This window comes from Prosopis cineraria, unplaced genomic scaffold (assembly GCF_029017545.1).
Source record: "Prosopis cineraria cultivar Desert tree isolate PC_DT_omini unplaced genomic scaffold, ASM2901754v1 PC10, whole genome shotgun sequence".
Classification (NCBI taxonomy): Eukaryota; Viridiplantae; Streptophyta; class Magnoliopsida; order Fabales; family Fabaceae; genus Prosopis; species Prosopis cineraria.
The window spans coordinates 38648517-38667975 of NW_026555341.1; the positions used below are offsets into that span (position 1 = coordinate 38648517).

Below are 19459 nucleotides of genomic sequence, written 5' to 3' on the forward strand. Positions count from 1 at the left end.
ACTGGTAAAAAACATGAACTTATATAAAACAGATATCAGGTAAAGGTGATGTACAATATGGCTGAGCTGAATAACACTCGGTACCATGCATTTCGGAGAGTCCATCAATGCCTTGCAACTAAAGGTTAGGCAGTTGTTGAAGAGAAAATGAGATGACATTGCTTAGTGCTTACTGATATGATGTTATACTCATTTGGCTTGAGGATCCAGAGCATGGCAATCAATACTTATGTGGCAATATTCTGTGCATTCCCATCATAATTTTCTAGTTTGCATATATCAACTGCAACAGAGTGGTCAAATCCATCGACAAGGAATATGCGGGAACAGCAATTACGTGATCAATGTCCGATGGGATTTTCATATAACACAAGCTAAGGGATAATGTGGCAGCAAGAAACGAAATGTCCTTGGCATTTGGCTCAACAACCAAGCTCTCAACTTGACTTCAACATATATATACCCACAGTCCACATTAATTGTTAATCCTTTGTCTAGGTGTTCACAATTCCAAAATCCCAGATAACATCCTTAAGGGAATATGTGCACATGATATGTATGAAAATAGCCAAGCATAAGCCACAGCCAAATTTTTCCGTTCAACTCTCATATTTGAAATGTAACCCCCTTCCAAATTTATGGTGTGTGTGTGTGTATATAAAGGAGGAATAAGATGTAAGGTCTTTTATCTATTGCAATGAGAGCCTATAAATTTTGCATTGGATATTGTAAAAACATGCATATGTTATTATTAAAAAGATGAATCTTAATTTAATAAATTTTTAAGAAAATCCTAACAAAAAATATAAGGTTTAACTTTTAATAACAATATACAATTTTTTACAAGACAATATTTAATGCAAAATTTAAAGGCTCTTGTTGCAATTGAGAGGATCTTAAATGTAGTTCTCCCAAAGAATAATATTAAATGATAAATTTGATTTATTTTAAAAAAAGGGTCAGAAAATATTTTTTTAAATAGGTCATAAAAAACAATAACATTAAAGTTAAAAATATAAGAATAACATAAAATCAATCAAATATGAATCGTTTAACCTTAACCTAGAAAACCAAGACAGGCATAATAGGCATCGGGCTCTCTGCATGAAATTTTTCTTGGCGGTTATAATGTTAAACTCCATGCAAAATTGTTATAATTTAGGAAGAAACAAAATTGCATCCGGGTCCTTGGTCCGATAAAAATACATAAAAAAATTGCATTCGGGTGGCAGTGTGTTCAGCGCGGGGACAAAAATGTCACTATGATATTATTGATATCTCTTTGCGGGGCTCCATTGCCGATCTGAAGATCCCAGCGAATCTCACAAGTGACCAAGACGGCGACAACGAGCTTCTCGGAGGGCAATAATGGCATCGGCTTTTATCAAGCTGGACGATTCCCCCATGTTTCAGAAGCAGGTAAGCCGGTTGTGCTGGATTCGTTGTTGTCTTTATTCTCATTTCCAATTTTTGATCACTCTTTCGCTATTGTATAATCCTCATTAAGCATCATTTCTTGTTCTAGATTTTATATCATGAACAAATCACCTTTTTCCCCCGTTTTGTGACACTGGGATTCTGTGACGCCCAAGCTTGGCCTTTTTATTTTTTATACTTGAAGCTCGATGACGGGTCGCAAACTCGCAAGAGTTGCGAAGATGGTTGGTCTTTATCCCTCATAGCTTCTTATGATGCTCAGAAGTCTCAAAGTTCCAATTACATTTCTGTAAAATACTATTTGATGGAAAACCGTAAGAATGGAGGCGGTCATTCTTCGTTTGAGCTAGCATTTTTGGGCAAATAATGGTGATTAAATACCTTTTGATTTAGCATTGGAAAGTAGATTTCGGATTGGATCTGCAATAAGTCTTTGACATTATGGTGAGAGGAAAAAATTGGAGAGTTGGAGGAAAGAAATGTGACAGGATAGTATTTCATTTGCGGTGTACAAAAGCCAAGACCAGAACGTTAGCTAATTCTTTTTGCAAGATCAAAGTTGCACGTTCTAAACTATGCTAGGCTATACTATTCATAAGCCAATAAGGTTGGTCTTAGAGTCTTTTTCCCCCCTTTTCCTTCTCATTTACTATTGGTTGCCATGTTAACATTGAAGGATCATTGAAAGAAATCCTCCTTGAACAATCGTAAGGAAGAATAAAATTTCAATCCCCTAAACCAGCCTTGAGTTTATCCTAGGTGACTTGAAAAAGTAACTCTCTTCTAAAGACAGCATGTAGGGGGAAAAAAATCTTTGGTTAAGTATTCCTGCAATTCTTTCCTGCCATAAGCACCAGACTGCCAACGGATCTCTATTAATGGCCTGGCCCTCAAAATTCAAACTAATTTGCTAAAAAATGAACTAGAAAGGCAAGGCAAAACCATTGTACATAAAAAAAAAAAAACCCAAAAAGTTAATCTGGCATTTGCCATGTTATGTTGCAAAACGTGTTCATATTTGTTTCGGAGCTGCTGGAACACATTCATGGTGATAAATCTGAGGAGGAGTAGTAATATTAGCTCCCAATTTGCAATGCTAGTAGCAATGTTTGTATTCCTTTTGGAGCTCCTAAAACACATAACAAAAGCATAAAAAAGCCTATATTAGGCTGATTAGTTTGAAGCATATACTTGTGTTGGTTCTAGTCCATTGACCTATGGTATCCCACCAAACTTTTAAGTAACCTTGAGCTTCTAGAAAGCACCATTATAAGTAAGAACATTGAGGAAGGATTCGGAGGAATTTAAAATGGGAGATTGCAAGACCACATACTTTCTTCTAGCAGAGTTGGAAGAGGGGATTCACTAAGGATATGAAATAGTAGAACAATATCATGAAAAACACTGTTAAAGTTATGAGGCGTGGAAATTCCAATTATAGTGGAACCTTGTTAAATTAGAAATTCTAAAGGTGGTGCTGGATGTAAAGCTGATACAAAATCAAGTTGGGGGAAAATCTCAGGAAAAACTGAAGACCCATTCCACTGGTCCTCCCAAAACCTATACCTAAAGCCATTTGAGAGTACTAATTACTAGAGAGTAGTTATATGTTTTATTTCACCGATGATGTCTTACTCATGATGGGCATATATTTGTTGATTTGCTGAATTAATCTGGTTGATGCCGGAGAAGTTATGCTTGTGAGGTGATGATGTGCATTGCTTGTAATATTTTGGTGTCTGGTAGAGAAATGCCAAACTATTTGAGGATAAATATTTGTTGTCGCCACTTCTATTGGCTGGCTTTGCACTTTTTCCATTTTTTATTCCTTAACTTGTGTAGTCTACGGTAAGAGGATGCCTTATTCTGGTTTGTGCTGTTCTTCTCTAATGTCGATGAAATTTCTTCATCTATTCAAAACCAATATGAATGTGAGCATGGAAGTATTTAATTTGATCGAGATTCTTGAATTGGTAGTCTTTATTAGAAAATTTAATGGTTTCTGATCAGATTCATAAAGATTACTATCAATAAGAGTTTTTTTTTCCTTGTGACAGATATGTTCTCTTGAAGAAATGACTGATGAGCTAGCAGATCGCTGCCAGAAATTATTCAAAGGGTGCAAGAAATTTATGTAAGCTTTCGATATTTTTTGTATTACATAATAGATCTATTGCTGGGTTTGCTAAGTTTTTCCCTGGAAATGTCATGTCATATCATGATTTTTTGATCGTTTATACATTAATCTTGACCATTAATTTATGATTTAATAGTGATTACTTCTCTCATCTCTCACTTAAGATCACTCTCTTTTGATATGCTCCCATACATTATGTATATTTGTATGTATGTGTATGTATTGTTAGGTCAGTTTCTTTTCTCCATGTCTTTTGTGCTTCTTTTATCTCAACAAAGTGCAAGGGGGACAAAATGGGGATTTGGGAACTAGATTGCAAGATTGAGCTGGAGAAAATGCATGGCAGTCAGACCTTTAATGAGCCATGATATAACAACAATAACAATAACAAGTCTTATCTCATTAGTCAAGGTTAGCTACATGGATTGCACGACTTCATTGTGCACTATTATCAACTAACTCTTAGGAATATTGTTAAGCAAGAAGTCTCGATCAACAACTTCCATAAGTGGTTTTTTTTTTCTCTTCTTCTGCCCCCCTTTATAGGGCTTAAGGTTATTTGTTTCGTTCTCCTCACCAATGCTTCCCATGGCCTTCTTTGTACATGGCCAAACCGTGTCATTTCTTTGGTCTTCCTATGATCAATTGCAAAAATGATTGAGGAAAATTCTTCCGTATTTGAAACTTTTGTGACTATTGTTGGTTGATTATTAGAATCATGTATGAATCATGTATGGATATTTTGATAGGCTTGGATTGTTTGTTTGCCATATTTGATCTGATGATAGTAACAATATAATATAGAAGTTGCTCTTAATTATTACAATGAATGAATAAGTATTGAATTATTCAAGATTTCTTAAATATTCAAACCCAAAGTCTAGCAATAATCATGATAATTAATGTAAATTTGATTTTACAACAATGACAAAGATATTGTAGCTTCAAATTAAATGCATTTTTTTAATAAAAATTTGCAAATGAAAGTAGACTTTAAGTGTTTTTTTAGAAATTAATGTCATCCATGTTTTTACACTTCTTATTTGCAAATAGTACTTATATGATGCTGGTTGTGTATGAAGTGTCATGAATGGAAGATCTTTCTATTTCAGCTGGTTAAATTAAAAGAAAAAGGACTTTGATCTTTCATCTTACTTGAGCTTCTGTCTGATTTTAGTAATGAAGATTCTAGATTGATTGTGGTGGCTCGAACTGTATTTTTTCTGTCTGTTACACCAATCGTGCCACTGGAGCCACACAATGGTGTTAATTCTTTGTTCTGTTTATCATCAGGGCAGCTTTGGGAGAAGCTTATAATGGAGACATTGCCTTTGCTGATGCTTTAGAAGTATTTGGCGGTGGGCAAGATGACCCTGTTAGTGTATCAATTGGAGGTTGTTGGGAACGCATTATCATATATTCTTTTATTTCTCTTTTGTAGGAGTGAAAAAGAAACCAAAAAGGTGTTTCTCTCAGAGTAATTAAATAATTGTACTATAGTATTAACCCACTAGTTACTTGTTTGATGTCTTGTCTATACCAAATTTCAGTGATGAGCACTTAAAAAAAAAAAAATTAGAAAACAGAGAAAGATGTGAATGTATGTGTATACCCTTTTTTTGCTGCAAACATGCAATTATGTAATATACATGGATACAATGATCCGTATGAATGTTGAGCGTGGCATGCTTTTAACTGTGTCCTTTTCTTCCAGGACCTGTTATATCTAAATTTATCAGTGCACTTCGTGAGCTTGCATCTTTTAAAGAGCTTCTCCGGTCACAGGTGAGTCCCAGAATCTGCATGCTGAGTTCTCCCTTGATTGTAAATTGTTAAAAATGATTGAGACAAGTCTTAGTTTGGGCATGTTTTGGCCGTGCAAGACAAAATGATTTTTCTCTTGAATGCAATATGATATTTTTTCTTTATTCAGCTATTTCAAGTCTAGCTTCTGCCAATACTTCTCTAGAATATTGTAGTATCGAGTCCTTTTCAAATTCACTTATTTCAAGTTATGGATGAGTCCCTTAATTTGGAACAAGGCTATTGCATTCTTCATTGTTGAGTATGATCTCTTCACAGCATTCCACATATCCTTGTCAGTCTGACAGATGAAAATTATCTCCAATTTTAGGATACATTATATTTACCAGCCATGATTATTGGTCTCTACTCTCCATGCTCTATTTTTGGGTTATGAAAGTTTTGGTTCAATGATGTATTCCACCTTGCCTTTCCATGATAACCATAAAACTACCTGGGACCATTGTAGATGACTTGTTTCCCATTGAACCTATGGTTTCTGGTCTTCAATAGAGTACTGATGGTGGCCATGGAACCAGAATCAGTTGAAGAGTGACTGGTGTTTTGAGGTGCTGGATGCCTGAGTCAGGGTTCAGAGTCCCTCTTGAATGGCTATCATTGTGTCATGTGTGATCATCTTAGTGTGCCAAACCAACTCTAGTACCATGTAGGAAATCAGAGAGAAAAGATGAAGGAATACTAGTGAAATCGTTTCTCTGTTTTTCTGTGTTGTTATTCAGTCAGAAAGTGCAGAGACATTCAGGGAATTAATGGTATAGGTTAGCCACAAACCAGCCATACAAATCCAATCAAATCCCAAGACATTAGGATGGTTAACATAACAAAACAACCTTTGCCTTATCTCTACACAGATAAGGACAGACAAGTGACGTTTGAAAAGAACAAGCAAAAGGGGATAAAACTAATGATTAAATTTACAATTGAAACTACTCACACAAGCACGTCTCTTGCTCTTCCCCCTTATCACACTGACTTTCAACAGTGAGACTCAACAATGAATCATCTTAGCTAATGTCCCACAAAGGCACAGATATACCATCAAAGACTTGTATCGTAATTCAGGACGTCATTAGCAATGGTGAACAAAAATGGGTGAGAGGATTTTCTTGCCTTCATGTTGCCCTTCAAAACGACAGTTAGGCTCTTCATTGCAATGACAGAAAAATAGTAGAAGAAAGCCAGTCTTGAATCCATCTTTTCCATCTAACCCCAAGCTCTGTTATCATATTTCTATGTTTCTCCATTTGCTGTATTGTGAAAAGACTTGGAATTCTCATCCCCTTCTCTTGCCCATTTGATCCTACTTTACTATTGCTGGCTAATCCCTCCTTAAGGAGAACTTCATCTGACTCATTTCTTAAGGTTAGCCTTTGTGCTTGATATTCCAACAAACTACTCTCATCACAAGCACACCCAAAGATCTGATTCATGAAGAACATTCCTCTTTTTACTTAAGCTATCCCCAAGAACCTCCCTATTCTAACCTTTCAGCATCTCTTTCGTAAGCTTCAGTTGTTGCATTAGCTTGGATCCTTCCCAAGCTATGACAAAGCACTTCTCGCACTAAATTTTAATTTGATCAAACGAAGAGATCATGCTGAATCCAGTGATTGGATTTAACTGCCTTTTCAATTTTACTAGCCATTTTCTTAATGAAACTGGCAAGCAAAAGAAAAGAGCTATACTTTTGTTCTTATTTATGGCTGGCTAAGTTTCCAAAGGTCAAAATGTTTTCTTGGTATGTATTTCTTGAGTCTATTATCAGTTGACAGAATTTTGGTTCAGGTGGAGCATGTGTTGATTGATCGGCTGGTGCAGTTTATGAATGCTGATTTACAAGATGCAAAGGTGTGTTTTCTTTTTCTGTAGTTCACTTACTTTGTTAGCATGTTATTGTTGAAGTGCAAGTCATCCTTTTGCTATACTTTTCTAAGAGCTATACTTTTGTTCTGTTGTTTTTTTTTTGGTTGCCTTTAGCAACTGCAAACCATTTTTATACCACAGCGATGGTTTTGGATAACTCTTGTTTATTTTCTAGTTTTAAATGCATAAAATGGGTGGTTGAAATTGATTTCTCAAAAGGTGATACTTGTGCTTTTCTTGAGTTCATTTGTTTTGACAATTATGTATTTGCTAAAAATTATGACCATTTTCATTGTGCTCACTCACTTTCCATCCTTCCTCTATTGCTTGTTTTAGGATTCTCGCACTCGTTTCGACAAAGCTGTACATTCATATGATCAGGTATCAAAGGAATCTTTTGTAAATTCTATAATTTGGCATCATGCAATTCATATAGTTGATTCCATTTAGTTGGATAAGGTTTGTTGTTGTTGTCGTCGGTATCTAATGCTATAATTAATTTTATTGGTAAAATTTGGTTATACAGAGTGATTTTTGATAAGATCTTATTTGTTCCTTTGATGTTAAGATATTACCAAAGTTGTGCTCTTGCATGGTATACTTCTTCCTTGATATGAATTCTTTCCTCTTTTTCCTGCTTACATATTCGTAATGAGATTTTTAAGTTTACTTTAAGGCACTTTGCTATTTTCCTGCATGCAGAATCCCTCTGAAAGGGTTTGCAAGAATTTTGAAATGATCATTTCTGAGTCAATTGCCTTGTTTACTTCAGTTCCTAGACATTTTGATGGTAAATCTAAATGGCCATGCATGTTTTGTTAGGGTCACCCACTTTTCACCTCTTCAATGATCATTTCTGAGTCAATTGTCTTGTTTAATCTATTGTCATTAATTTAAGTGTACTAAATGGATAATGAATCCCCCTGTGATGAGAGCCTTAATTAGCTCCAGTGAATGTGATAACTAATAGGGATTCTTGACAAGCCCTAATTAACTCCAGCAATAACTAATGGTGCTCCTTGATCTTTTTTTAAAGGGCAGATTTTTTAAACAAAATACGTGACTGGCTGAATTAGCAATACAAATGTTCACTTAGGCATCGAGTTAAGCTTGCTTAATTTTACTGCTGCTTATGCTTCTAACTTCTCATTTAAATTAGCAGGAGAAGTTGTGCTTATAGGGGCAGGTCATTTTTCCACTCAAATGGCTCTTCTTGAAAGCCTTGGTTTGCTTAAGTCCTCTATTAGAGATCATGCATTTATGACATAGTTACTTGGACGTTGTTGCACAATTCAGAATGGCCGCTACTTATGGTTTCTAATAGTGTTCACACATCTATTTTCTCCAGGCACGAGAAAAATTTGTTTCTTTGAAGAAGAATACACGGGAGACATTGTTGCTGGATTAGAAGAGGTTAGTTGAATTGATTTGTTAAAGATTACTAGTTTTTTTATCCTTTTTAAACTTAGGATTTATATAGTGTTTTGACGTTTCTTTCTTTTTTAAATCAATAGTATTTCTTTTATGCTACGTGTATTGGCTTTTTTACTTGAACCTAGTTTACAATCATAAAATCAAATATTGCATAATACATTTTACAACCTCAATGGAGGTAATAAGTATAGGGAAAATTATATGTAAGTTCCAGATAAGAGACTTATTTACAAACAAGTCCTATGAATTTTTTAAAATACTCTCAAGTCCCTTGAGACTTGGTTGCAATTAATTTCCCATGTGAAATAACACAAATGCCCCTTACCCACCTTTCTTTGACTGACATTGTCCATGGATTGATCATTGGCTGGCGTTGACCAGTGGTCAGTGGCGGTTGACTGGTCAGTCAAAGTAAATAATTTTTTAAGAATATTTTTGTTAAAATATTGATATTTTAATACTGACAAGTCAAATTTCATTAATTTACACGTAAATCTCTTAAATTTATCAACATCTTAAAATATCGATACTTCAATATTTATGAGTGAAACTTCATCAATTTACAAGTAAATCTCTTAATTTACAAGTGAGCGTCTTAAAATATTTATTCTTTAATATTTACAAGTGAAACTTCATCGATTTACAAGTCAAGCTCTTAGATTTACAAGTGAATCTGCATTATTTTTGTTGTTATTGAATCACATGCCAACTTCTTTGATTTACAAGTCCTCCTCTAAAATTTACCAGCCAGAGTGCAAAATTACAGGCTAACAATAGCAAAAAATGCTTAAGTTCACTTTTAAGTCTAAGATGTTGACTTATAAATCTTAGATGTTTGACTTGTAAATCTCAAATGCTTGACTTGACAATCTAAGAAATTGACCTGTAAATTTGATGGTATTAATTATTAATGTTAAAGTTTATAAAAATAATTATTTTCTTTGACTGGCTGCTGACGGGTGGGTGGGTCCAAGGGCTTTAATGTCATTTCATAAGGAAAATTTATTTCAATCAAGTCCCAAGGGGCTTGAGAATATTTTCACACATTTGTGATACTTATTTGTCAATAAGTTCCTCAGTTGTGACTTATTCATAATTTTCCCTTAATCATACAAGGTTAGCTTAGTGGCAAAAGTATTCTTTAGAGTCATGCAATTGACTACCTAGTGACTCTTGCTCTAGCAGCCAAACTGAATACAACCAAGGTATTTCTGTCCTTGGCTGCCAACCTTTGTTCGCCACTCCACTAGCTGAATGTCATGCTGGCAACTCGACAAACTGAATGTTAAAAATGCATTCTTGAATGGGGATTTTGAAAAAGCATGCATGAATATGCCTCAATGCTTTGAAACGAATAAGTAATGTTAGAAAGGTTTGCAAGCTCAATAAATCTTTGTATGGCTTGAAAGTGTCCCCTGTGGCCTGGTTTGAGGGCAATGGTGACACTTGCTATCAAAGTGATTACACCTTTATTAAATGATCTTCTGATGGAAAAATCTATTTTATTATTGTATCCTGATGATATTATCATAACAAGTGATCCTATTCAAGAAATTAGGTGGTTTAAAGGAGTTATTGTCAACGAGTTTGTAATTAAAGAACTTGGGGACAAAAATATTTCTTTGGCATGGAAGTTTCTTGTTAATGAAAGGCGTTGTGGTGTCACAAAGAACATAAACGTTGGATGTATTAGAAGAAATTGAGATGGTTTGGCGTAAGCCACCTGATATATTTATGCGGGCAAATTACAAAGTAGGTCTAAAGGAGAATAGTGTTCCGTTGATGCTGGAGGGTATTAAAGATTACTAGGCAAGCTTATATATACCTCTCACAGTAGATCTGAATTAAGCATTTTTGTTGGCCTGACTAGTCCATTTAGAAATAAGTCTTATAAGAATACCTTGATGCTGTTTATTGAATACTTAGATACTTGAAGATGATGCATGGAAATAGGATTTGTTTCCAATAGGGGTCAAAGAGGTAGATTGAGTTCTAATTCAGATTGGGATGGGTCTATTATTGATGGCAGGTCCACTGATTATCTGTGAGGAAATCATGTGACGTGGGTAACAAAGTGGTTGTAATGAGACAAGTAGAGCTGAAGCTAAGCATGTTGCTTACCCAAGGAATATATGAAGCAATTTGGTTTCAAGGGTTGTCACATTACTTGAGGATTTCAGTGGATGAACCTAAGAAGGTTATGTGTGACAACTTGGATACAATTAGCATAGCTATGAATCTTACTCATCATGACAGGACAAAGCACATGGAATCTGATCGCCGCTTAAGGAAAAAGTGGCTTCTTCATACCCCTTTCACGCTTTCAAGCTGCTGATGCCTTATCCTGAGGAAGATGTGAAGAATTAAGATCCAAGCCCGGAATGGCCAGCATCTATTCTTTAGCTTGAGAACATTGAGGGAGGGTTGGATTTCAGATTGTCTCACATGGTTGAAATGGGAATAATCCATATAATTACTTAATCTTTTTTTTTTTTTAAGGTTCTTGTTATGTCACCTCTTTAATGTAGCTTCAATTTTGTGCTTTATGTTGCTTCCTTCTTGCCCAGGATCATGGCACACTTGCTGCCTTTGTCCCCAATGTATATTCAAATTCTGAGATGAATAAAAATCAGATCACAGTGGCAATAATCTCTTATTTTTATTCACCTATTGAGCTTTATCTTCATGGTATGAGAGCTCATACCCTTAGTATCTCCTTCTCAGGTATCTGTTTGCTCTGGCTAGAGATAATTGTTCATATGTCAAAGAACAAGGTGAAACCGAATAGAAAAAAAATAGGAAATTTTTTTTTTTGGTTTTGAAAGTTTTAGGCAATTTGGGTTAAGATCCCTATCGTTTTACCCCCTTTTAGTTAAGGAACTAATCCTTAAAATTATGGTCAACTTTGGTCAAGGTCCCTAGAGATGACATGCCTCTGATATGGCACTGATGTGTTGCTAATGTGGCAATAATATTGGTAATAGTAAAGGCTTTGACTAAAGTTGACCATAACTTTTAGGATTGATTCCTCAATGAAAAAACCATATGGACCTTGACCCAAGTTAACCAAAACTTCAGGAACCGAAAACCTTGTTTTCCCTTGAAATTAAAGGAGCTGAAAATGATTCAATTTTAAGATTTGGAGTCTATAATAGATATTTTAGTACCACAGAACCTAATACTATATTAATTGCAAACCTAAAAAGGATATGCAATCCGTAACATTGATACTGGAAAGTATACATTAGATAATATGTCTATCCTGAATTCCAGTGACAGGCTCCTAATGTTAGAAATCCTTTATGATAGGATGGCCTGCAGTCATGATGCAAGCTGTGTCTCATAATTTTAGGGATCTTAACAATAACAGCAGCAAGCCTTATCTTACTGGGTGAGGTTGGCTACATGGATTGCACAATTTTAACTGTATTTATAAAATATTCTAACAATAACACTGTTGATGTTTATTCCTGGTGTGCTCTGGCCAATTAATTAGTGTATGATCTAGTTCATTATCTCTTCTTTTTTAGTTGCTTTATATTTTTTCACTAATATTTTGTTGACTCACGTTATGTAGATTAATATTTTCTCTACTCCATCTATGGCAGGGTCTTCAAAATTCAAAGTCAGCATTCGAGAAAAGTCGCTTTAATCTAGTATGCCTTCCACTTTTGTTGATCGTTTATGTGTCTTTAGATCAAATTTTCCTTGTCTTATGAACGTTCCTATGGGATTTTAAGGACTGCAGGTAAACTCACTCATGAACATTGAAGTGAAAAAGAAGTATGAATTCTTGGAGTCCTTTAGTGCAATAATGGATGCTCATCTTAGATACTTCAAGCTGGTGTGTTTTTTGGCTGCTAATTTTATTTGGGGATTTCCATTTTGTGGTGTTGTACTTAACCAGTTGGGTTTATAATGCTACAGGGTTATGACTTGCTGAGCCAAATGGAACCCTATATTCACCAGGTACATACATGGTTTTCTTTCTGTTCAACAGTTTGAGCGTGATTGGTAGTGTAAATTGGGTTGATGACTAGTGGACCAGGCTTTTACTAGTTGTACTGCCCTTGTACTATATGATTAGAATTAGATACATAGAGATTATCGAGTCCATGAATTCTGGCCTTGGATGATATTTAGTTATACAACAATTTTTAAGACAAAATTACCTACCTTGCGCATACAAATAAAACAATTTTAACTAATTTATGTCTTAAAATTTATTTTATCCTTCTACTCTCTGCCTTCAATTAATAATCATCATTTTCACTACATGGGGAAAGCTGCATGTATAGTTACTCCAAAGTGGGTCAAGTCTTTTTATTCATTCATTGGGTGCATTTTAGGAAAAAATAATTAATTACTTCTAATATTCTTTTATATCGTCTTATATATCGGAACACCTCACACCCTAAAGTTTTGTCTTATAATTAGGAATGAGGGGAGGATAAAATTAGGTCAAGTACAATATAATATAACTAGTATAAGCTTAGGTCACTCATTAACACATTAATTAAACTAGCTATCATACTTCTAACAATTTTGTTATGATCAATGTTGAAGTAATTTATTTTTTAACATTTAGCTTCTTGTTGTATTTGGTTATGGTAGCTGTTATGATATGAAGTTTGATAGCTCCATGGAGATAATGTACTGATTTTCTTCTTGTTATGAGTTTAGGTATTAACATATGCACAACAATCTAAAGAGCTGGCTAATGTTGAACAAGATAAGCTGGCAAAACGAATTCAGGAATATAGAACACAAGCTGAGCTGGACAACTTACGAGTTTCTAGTAATGCTGATACTTTATCTGGTGCTGACGGCAGCCGCGTTGTTGGTTTGAACTCATATAAGATCTCTGAAGTAGGGATCCAGAATGTGCCCCAAGGTGAGGTAAGCAATCTGCTTTTGTAAGGTTTAATGATTTATTAGCCAAGTGGGTGGCTGTTATCAGTAAGCTTTCCTGTTTGTCTTGACTTTTTTGGTTTTGCTCTTGTTATCATGGCTAGCAATTGCTTTACTTTTTTGTTAGTAGTGTCAAACAATTAAGCAAGGCTATCTGCTAAAACGATCCTCAAGACTGCGAGGAGATTGGAAACGGAGGTTCTTTGTGCTCGACAACCAAGGGAGTTTATATTACTATAGAGCAAAGGGAGCCAAGGCTATGGTGATCACCTCTTCTCCCTGCTTGTCATTCTGTTGACTGTTAAAATTTATAGGGCACTGACTGAATTGAATTTGTTTTAGAACCACCATACACAGAAATCTACAAATTCCCAAATGTCCTTGGTGGTAGTACAATTTGTAAGCATGAATTTCTTGATAGAATTAACCAGAAGTTCTTGAATTTGCTGATTCTTCTGTACCGATGTTTTTATTTCCTTTCACTCCGAGGGCTAGCTTTTATGTGAGGTTCATCCTTTTCCATTCAGCCAAAACTTATCCACACCATGTTTTCCCACTCTAGGAATCTAGTTTAGTATTCATCTAACTTTTTGTGTCCATAGGTTTGGATGTGTTGGCAATCTCTTCTGACCAAAAAGTCTTAGTTTCCTGATTTCTAGCATCATCAAAGTGCTAAATACACATTACGGTCCTAAACTCCACTCATGATGAACAATAAATGAACTTACCACACCCAAATATCAAATGGATGCTGGAAAATACTTCAAAGAATCTTCGCTTAATCTAAACAAGTTTTTATGGGAAAAAACTGAATCTGCACTGATCCAAAACGAGTTTGCACGATTCCAATCCAAACACACAATCAATCAATCAATCACTTCAAGATGGTGTACTTTTTAAGTAAAATTTGCAGCTTTTATATTCAGAATTATCCTAATTTTTCTCTTCCAAATTTGACTCCAGGGCTCTCAATCATATCATTTTACTAGATCAACTGAACAAAACAGTGGCATGTTTGGTAGATTCCGCTCCAAGCACAACAGGGCAGCATCACTTAATGAGGAACTTCTGAGTTGCCGTGGGGTTGATCTGTGCACATCAACTATAAAGATGGATGCAGATGATTCAGATCTACGACTTTGCTTTCGCATAATTTCCCCATCTAAAACATACACATTGCAGGTAATATATTTGAATCTAGTTGACTTCTGATTTAATATATTTGAATGTAACACAATAAGTTTCTATTACATGTTTTATTTTATTTTGGGGATAAGTCAACTAATTTATTTAAAAATATCCATTTGATTCTACATTATTTGGTGGAGTGGCAGCTTTGGAACAACTATGCTATTTTTAGAGAGCTTTGGCTTAGTCTCGCTAGCTTTTATCCTCTTTTTTACATTTTGGAATGAGCAAAGAGCAGAGAGCTTCAATCAGTCTTGCATAAGCTAGAATTAAAAATGCTTCCATCCATGGATATCTTTAATAAGAGGCTTACATGGAGAAACTAGCTTGTTGCATGTTGTAACAAGCTTTGTACATGTAACATGTATGCTCTAGTTTGACGGGAGTGTTATGATGGTATATTGTTTAGATTATGTGCAATATATTAATCCCTTTTCTAGCTGTATTACATACCGGTCACTGTACTAGCTGCACTATAGTTGTACCACATCCTGTATAGCTCTATTCAAGAAATTACCCACTTACATATCCCAAGCAATTGTGTCTTTTTTCATTCCTAAATTGTTTAAAAAAGTCTCTTTTGTCGTACAATGAACAGAGGGATAACATGGTCTTTTCTTGAACTCGTGATGTTGCATCATTTAGATTGAATACCTTTACTGATGTTGTGGAAAACTTGGTTTTCTGATCTATTTTAATTCTAGCTTGTCTTCTTGTTAGTGGATTCTCTAACTTCATTTTGATCAGGCTGAAAATGAAGCTGATAGGATGGACTGGGTGAATAAAATCACTGGAGCTATTACTTCACTTTTCAACTCTCAGTTTCTTCAACAGGTTCTCTTCTGAAAAGTTTGAAAGCCTAACTATGTGCCTAAAATAATGAATATATTATGTTGATGTGAAAGCCTTGCAATGTGACTTCTGCAGCCTAATTGGCTAGGATTGCATCAAGAAAATGATAAATCAGCCATTGGTGCTTCATGCAATAGTCAATTGCAGCATAGCCGTGGTTCTTTGACTGAAGAAATATATTCCAATGAAGTGGAGAGTGTCTCTAAGATTTTATGGGGAATTCCTGGAAATAATAGGTGTGCGGAGTGCAGTGCAACTGAACCAGACTGGGCATCTCTTAACCTTGGGATATTGCTCTGTATTGAATGCTCTGGTGTTCATCGAAATCTTGGAGTTCACATATCAAAGGTTTATTCTTTCAGAAAGACATGCAAATTATTTATTTCTTTACTGTTTTTAGTTTTTTTATTTATTTATTTTTTGTCAACCAGCTTTTAGGAATGGTTAGTTTTCATAAAGTTCTGTTACTTGTACTGAGCAAACTTTCCTCAATAATGTGATCTCTGTTTTTATATCAGCTATCTAGCATCATCAAGGTTATTGTATCTGTTTCTGCCAACTGCAGGTGAGATCTATAACGTTAGACGTCAAGGCTTGGGAACCTACTATTCTGGACTTATTCCGGAATTTGGGTAATGCATATTGTAATTCTATATGGGAGGAATTGCTACATGACAACGCATGGTAAATAGTTTGCTTTTTTTAGGAAAATTACAATTGCTTTGTTAGTTGAGAGTACTTAATTATAGTTTTACAGTCTTATTACGCTCTAATACTTCCTAATCCCCGTCCTATACTACTTTGTCCTAACGTTTTCATTTACTGGGCATTCATTACCCCCTAGTTACTGAATTGACTGAGATTTGAGAATTGTTATTGTTTTTCCTTTTTATCCCTTTCTGGTTCTAGTATCGTTTACTAGAGAATAATCCTATTTGTCCGAACAACTATCTGCAGGAAAGATGTGTCAACGGTGCCAATTAAACCATGCCCCACAGATGCCTTTCAAGAGAAGGAAAAGTACATCCATGTGAAGGTTAGTGCTGGTACTTTAATTTCACGGTGTGTGCAAGGATCTCTGATCTGCTTTGAAAGAGACGACTTTACATATTAGATATGTGACAACTTTCAACGAGTGAGAAAGCATGTTGATTTATTTTCATTTCAGTTCTTAACAATCTTAGTTCCTTCATTCAATGGCTGCCAACCATAGTAATAACAATGAAAATAAATGAATAATATGAAGTTGGTTTTATTTAAGGCATGTATCTGCAAGCATTCCATTTAATCACTTTTTTCAATTTTGAGTGAGTCTAAGGTCTTGTTTGAAAGTTTTCAGGACAGTGGGCGTGGAGTGGTCATTAATGGGGTGGGTCTGTATATTGAAATTTGAAGCTTCCATTTAAAAAGGGATGGTAACCATTTCACTTTATTTGAAAGTTATCATGTCATTAGTGGTGCGGGGTGTGAACCTAATGTATCAATCTCCAATATTTCTTTCATTTGGAGGAGATGGGACATTGGAATGCAAGGCAAGGGAGATTGGATTGGGAATTCTTCCTTTCAACCATAAAAACATTAGTTTACTTTTTTCCCCACCTCATTCAAACTCATTCCACCCTCCCAGACAAGCCATACAGAATTTATTTGCAAGGAATTTGATCATAAGCTTATAATATGGAATATGATGATCATTTTTAATTTCTAAGAATTTGAAATGAAATGCTTGGTGTTTATTTTCATGGAAAAATCTTGGACACGCAATTTTTCTGAGTAATTACATCAGATTGCTAATCTCTGTAATCCTTTATTTCTCCAATCCTTTTCTTGGTTAAAAAAAAGAATCTCACATGGCAATTCTTTATAGTAGTGCATCAATTTTGCATGTTGACACCTTTGTTCTGTGCAACTGCATGTCTGATTTGGAAGTCTCGTTGTCTCCACAGTTGTTACTAGATTCTAAATATCATATTGTTCATGTTCTTACTATAAACAGTACATAGAGAAGTCACTAATCAATAAAGAGACTGTACCCGGGAACCCTTCTCTTGCCATAAGAATCTGGCAGGCTGTCCAGGATTTGAATATACGAGAAGCGTATCGCCTCATTGTCACTTCAGATGCAACTCTGGTAAACACCAAATATGATGATGTGGTTCACCGTGCTGAGGCAGAAAACTTGGATTGCAGATGTAGCACAACTAAAAACCAGCAAAATCCTGATAATCCTGTGAGCTGTCTCCAAGGTTGTTCGCTGTTACATCTGGCTTGTCATTCTGACAGTGAACTAATGGTTGAGTTGTTGCTTCAATTTGGTGCGGATGTAAATGTGCAAGACGCCCATGGCAAGACTCCCTTGCACCATTGCATTTCTAGAGGAAAAAAATCCTATGGCAAAGCTTCTTCTGCGAAGGTAATACTATCATTTTCAGCATCTTGTCTGCTCTCATTGTTTTGGCGTGATTTATAATTCCTTTACCAAACTAACATTTAATTTTATTTCATTAATGTCACAGACCATTGCATGGCTTTTCGTAATTTATTTTATATACGTGATGCACGCTTTTTGAGAAAACAAGAAATAACATGTTTATGAATCAGGGGTGCAAGACCTTCCATTAAAGATGGTGATGGATTCACTGCACTTGAAAGAGCAATGGAGATGGGAGCAATAACTGATGAAGAGCTATTTATTTTGCTTGCCGGATCCGCTTAAAAATGGAAATGGTAGGTAACTTGTTAAAGCATGTTTGGCAGTCTGTTTGTCTATAATCACAAGTCTGATGTCTTGTTTTAGCATCGCACATTTCAGAATAAGTGGGAAATCTGGTTCTCATTGGGGTTCAATTTATTTAGGTGCGTGCTTCTCTTGGATCATTGCACTTGTAAATCACATGCTGCTTTGAGGCTTTTTTATCCATATTATCGATCTGCAACACACGGCATTGGTTGATCAATATTCCTTCAGTCTGTTTATGTTATGATTCCTAAACTTTTAAGAAAAATTGTAACCTGTATTACGTATTCTTCTTCTTCTAAACTTTTTTTTTTTTTAATGGTGAACTGTAATTTTCGTGCATATATTTGTACGTTCCTAGGTTGCAGACCATGTTTGATTTGGCACCGTTTTAGTAGCCCAAGAAAATTTTCGAACGTAATTGAATCAATATACGTGTCTTTGTCTCTCTCTCTCTCTCTCTCTATATATATATATATATGATAAGCTGAATCAATAATGATATTAGTTTAAATATCAATTATATTTACCTAAAAAGATATCGATGAATTCTGAACATTTTATTATTTACTGTACATGAAAATAAAGTCTTGCACTATGGGTGCACAAAATAATGTATTTACTTTTAAAAAGGCCTAAATTCTATAAGTATTAAATGTTTAACATATGAGACTCTAATTTTGACTTCTATTTGTATTATTATTTAATTAAAATGTTAAATAAGCTAAATATAAATTTTGCAATAGTAAACTATATTTTACGTACAGTTAATTTTAAATATATAAAATTTAATGTTAAAACTGTAAAGCATAAAAAGGATGGTGTAATTGATAAGTATTTAGCTTATAACATACAAGATTGTAAAATTAAATTTTATTGTTGATATGAAAACTGTTATTGAGCAATCAATAAGTTTTTCTATAAGTGTTTTTTAAGATTGAAGGTATATCTTGACTTTGGTGAGTTTTTATGATGTAATTCATTTAATCTTTTATTTATAAAAAAATAAGAGTTTGGTAGATAGAAATAAGGTCTTTAATTTTAGCCCTTTGATAGATTAAATATGGTGCATGTGT

General features: G+C 34.8%; 1 protein-coding gene across 1 annotated transcript; it reads left to right on the plus strand.

Moving 5' to 3' along the window:
- The first annotated feature begins 1228 nt into the window (after positions 1 to 1228).
- On the plus strand, positions 1229 to 18831 carry LOC129321608 (ADP-ribosylation factor GTPase-activating protein AGD4-like). The gene is given in 22 exon segments (XM_054967442.1): positions 1229 to 1419; positions 3495 to 3571; positions 4868 to 4968; positions 5289 to 5359; positions 7184 to 7246; positions 7598 to 7642; positions 8610 to 8643; positions 8646 to 8674; positions 12304 to 12351; positions 12444 to 12539; positions 12623 to 12664; positions 13379 to 13594; positions 13737 to 13868; positions 14570 to 14788; positions 15542 to 15628; positions 15722 to 15994; positions 16212 to 16330; positions 16604 to 16682; positions 17643 to 18026; positions 18028 to 18059; positions 18248 to 18373; positions 18503 to 18831. Coding segments are annotated over 21 exon segments (2313 nt in total). The 5' UTR covers positions 1229 to 1368; the 3' UTR covers positions 18363 to 18373; positions 18503 to 18831.
- The last annotated feature ends 628 nt before the right edge of the window (positions 18832 to 19459 follow it).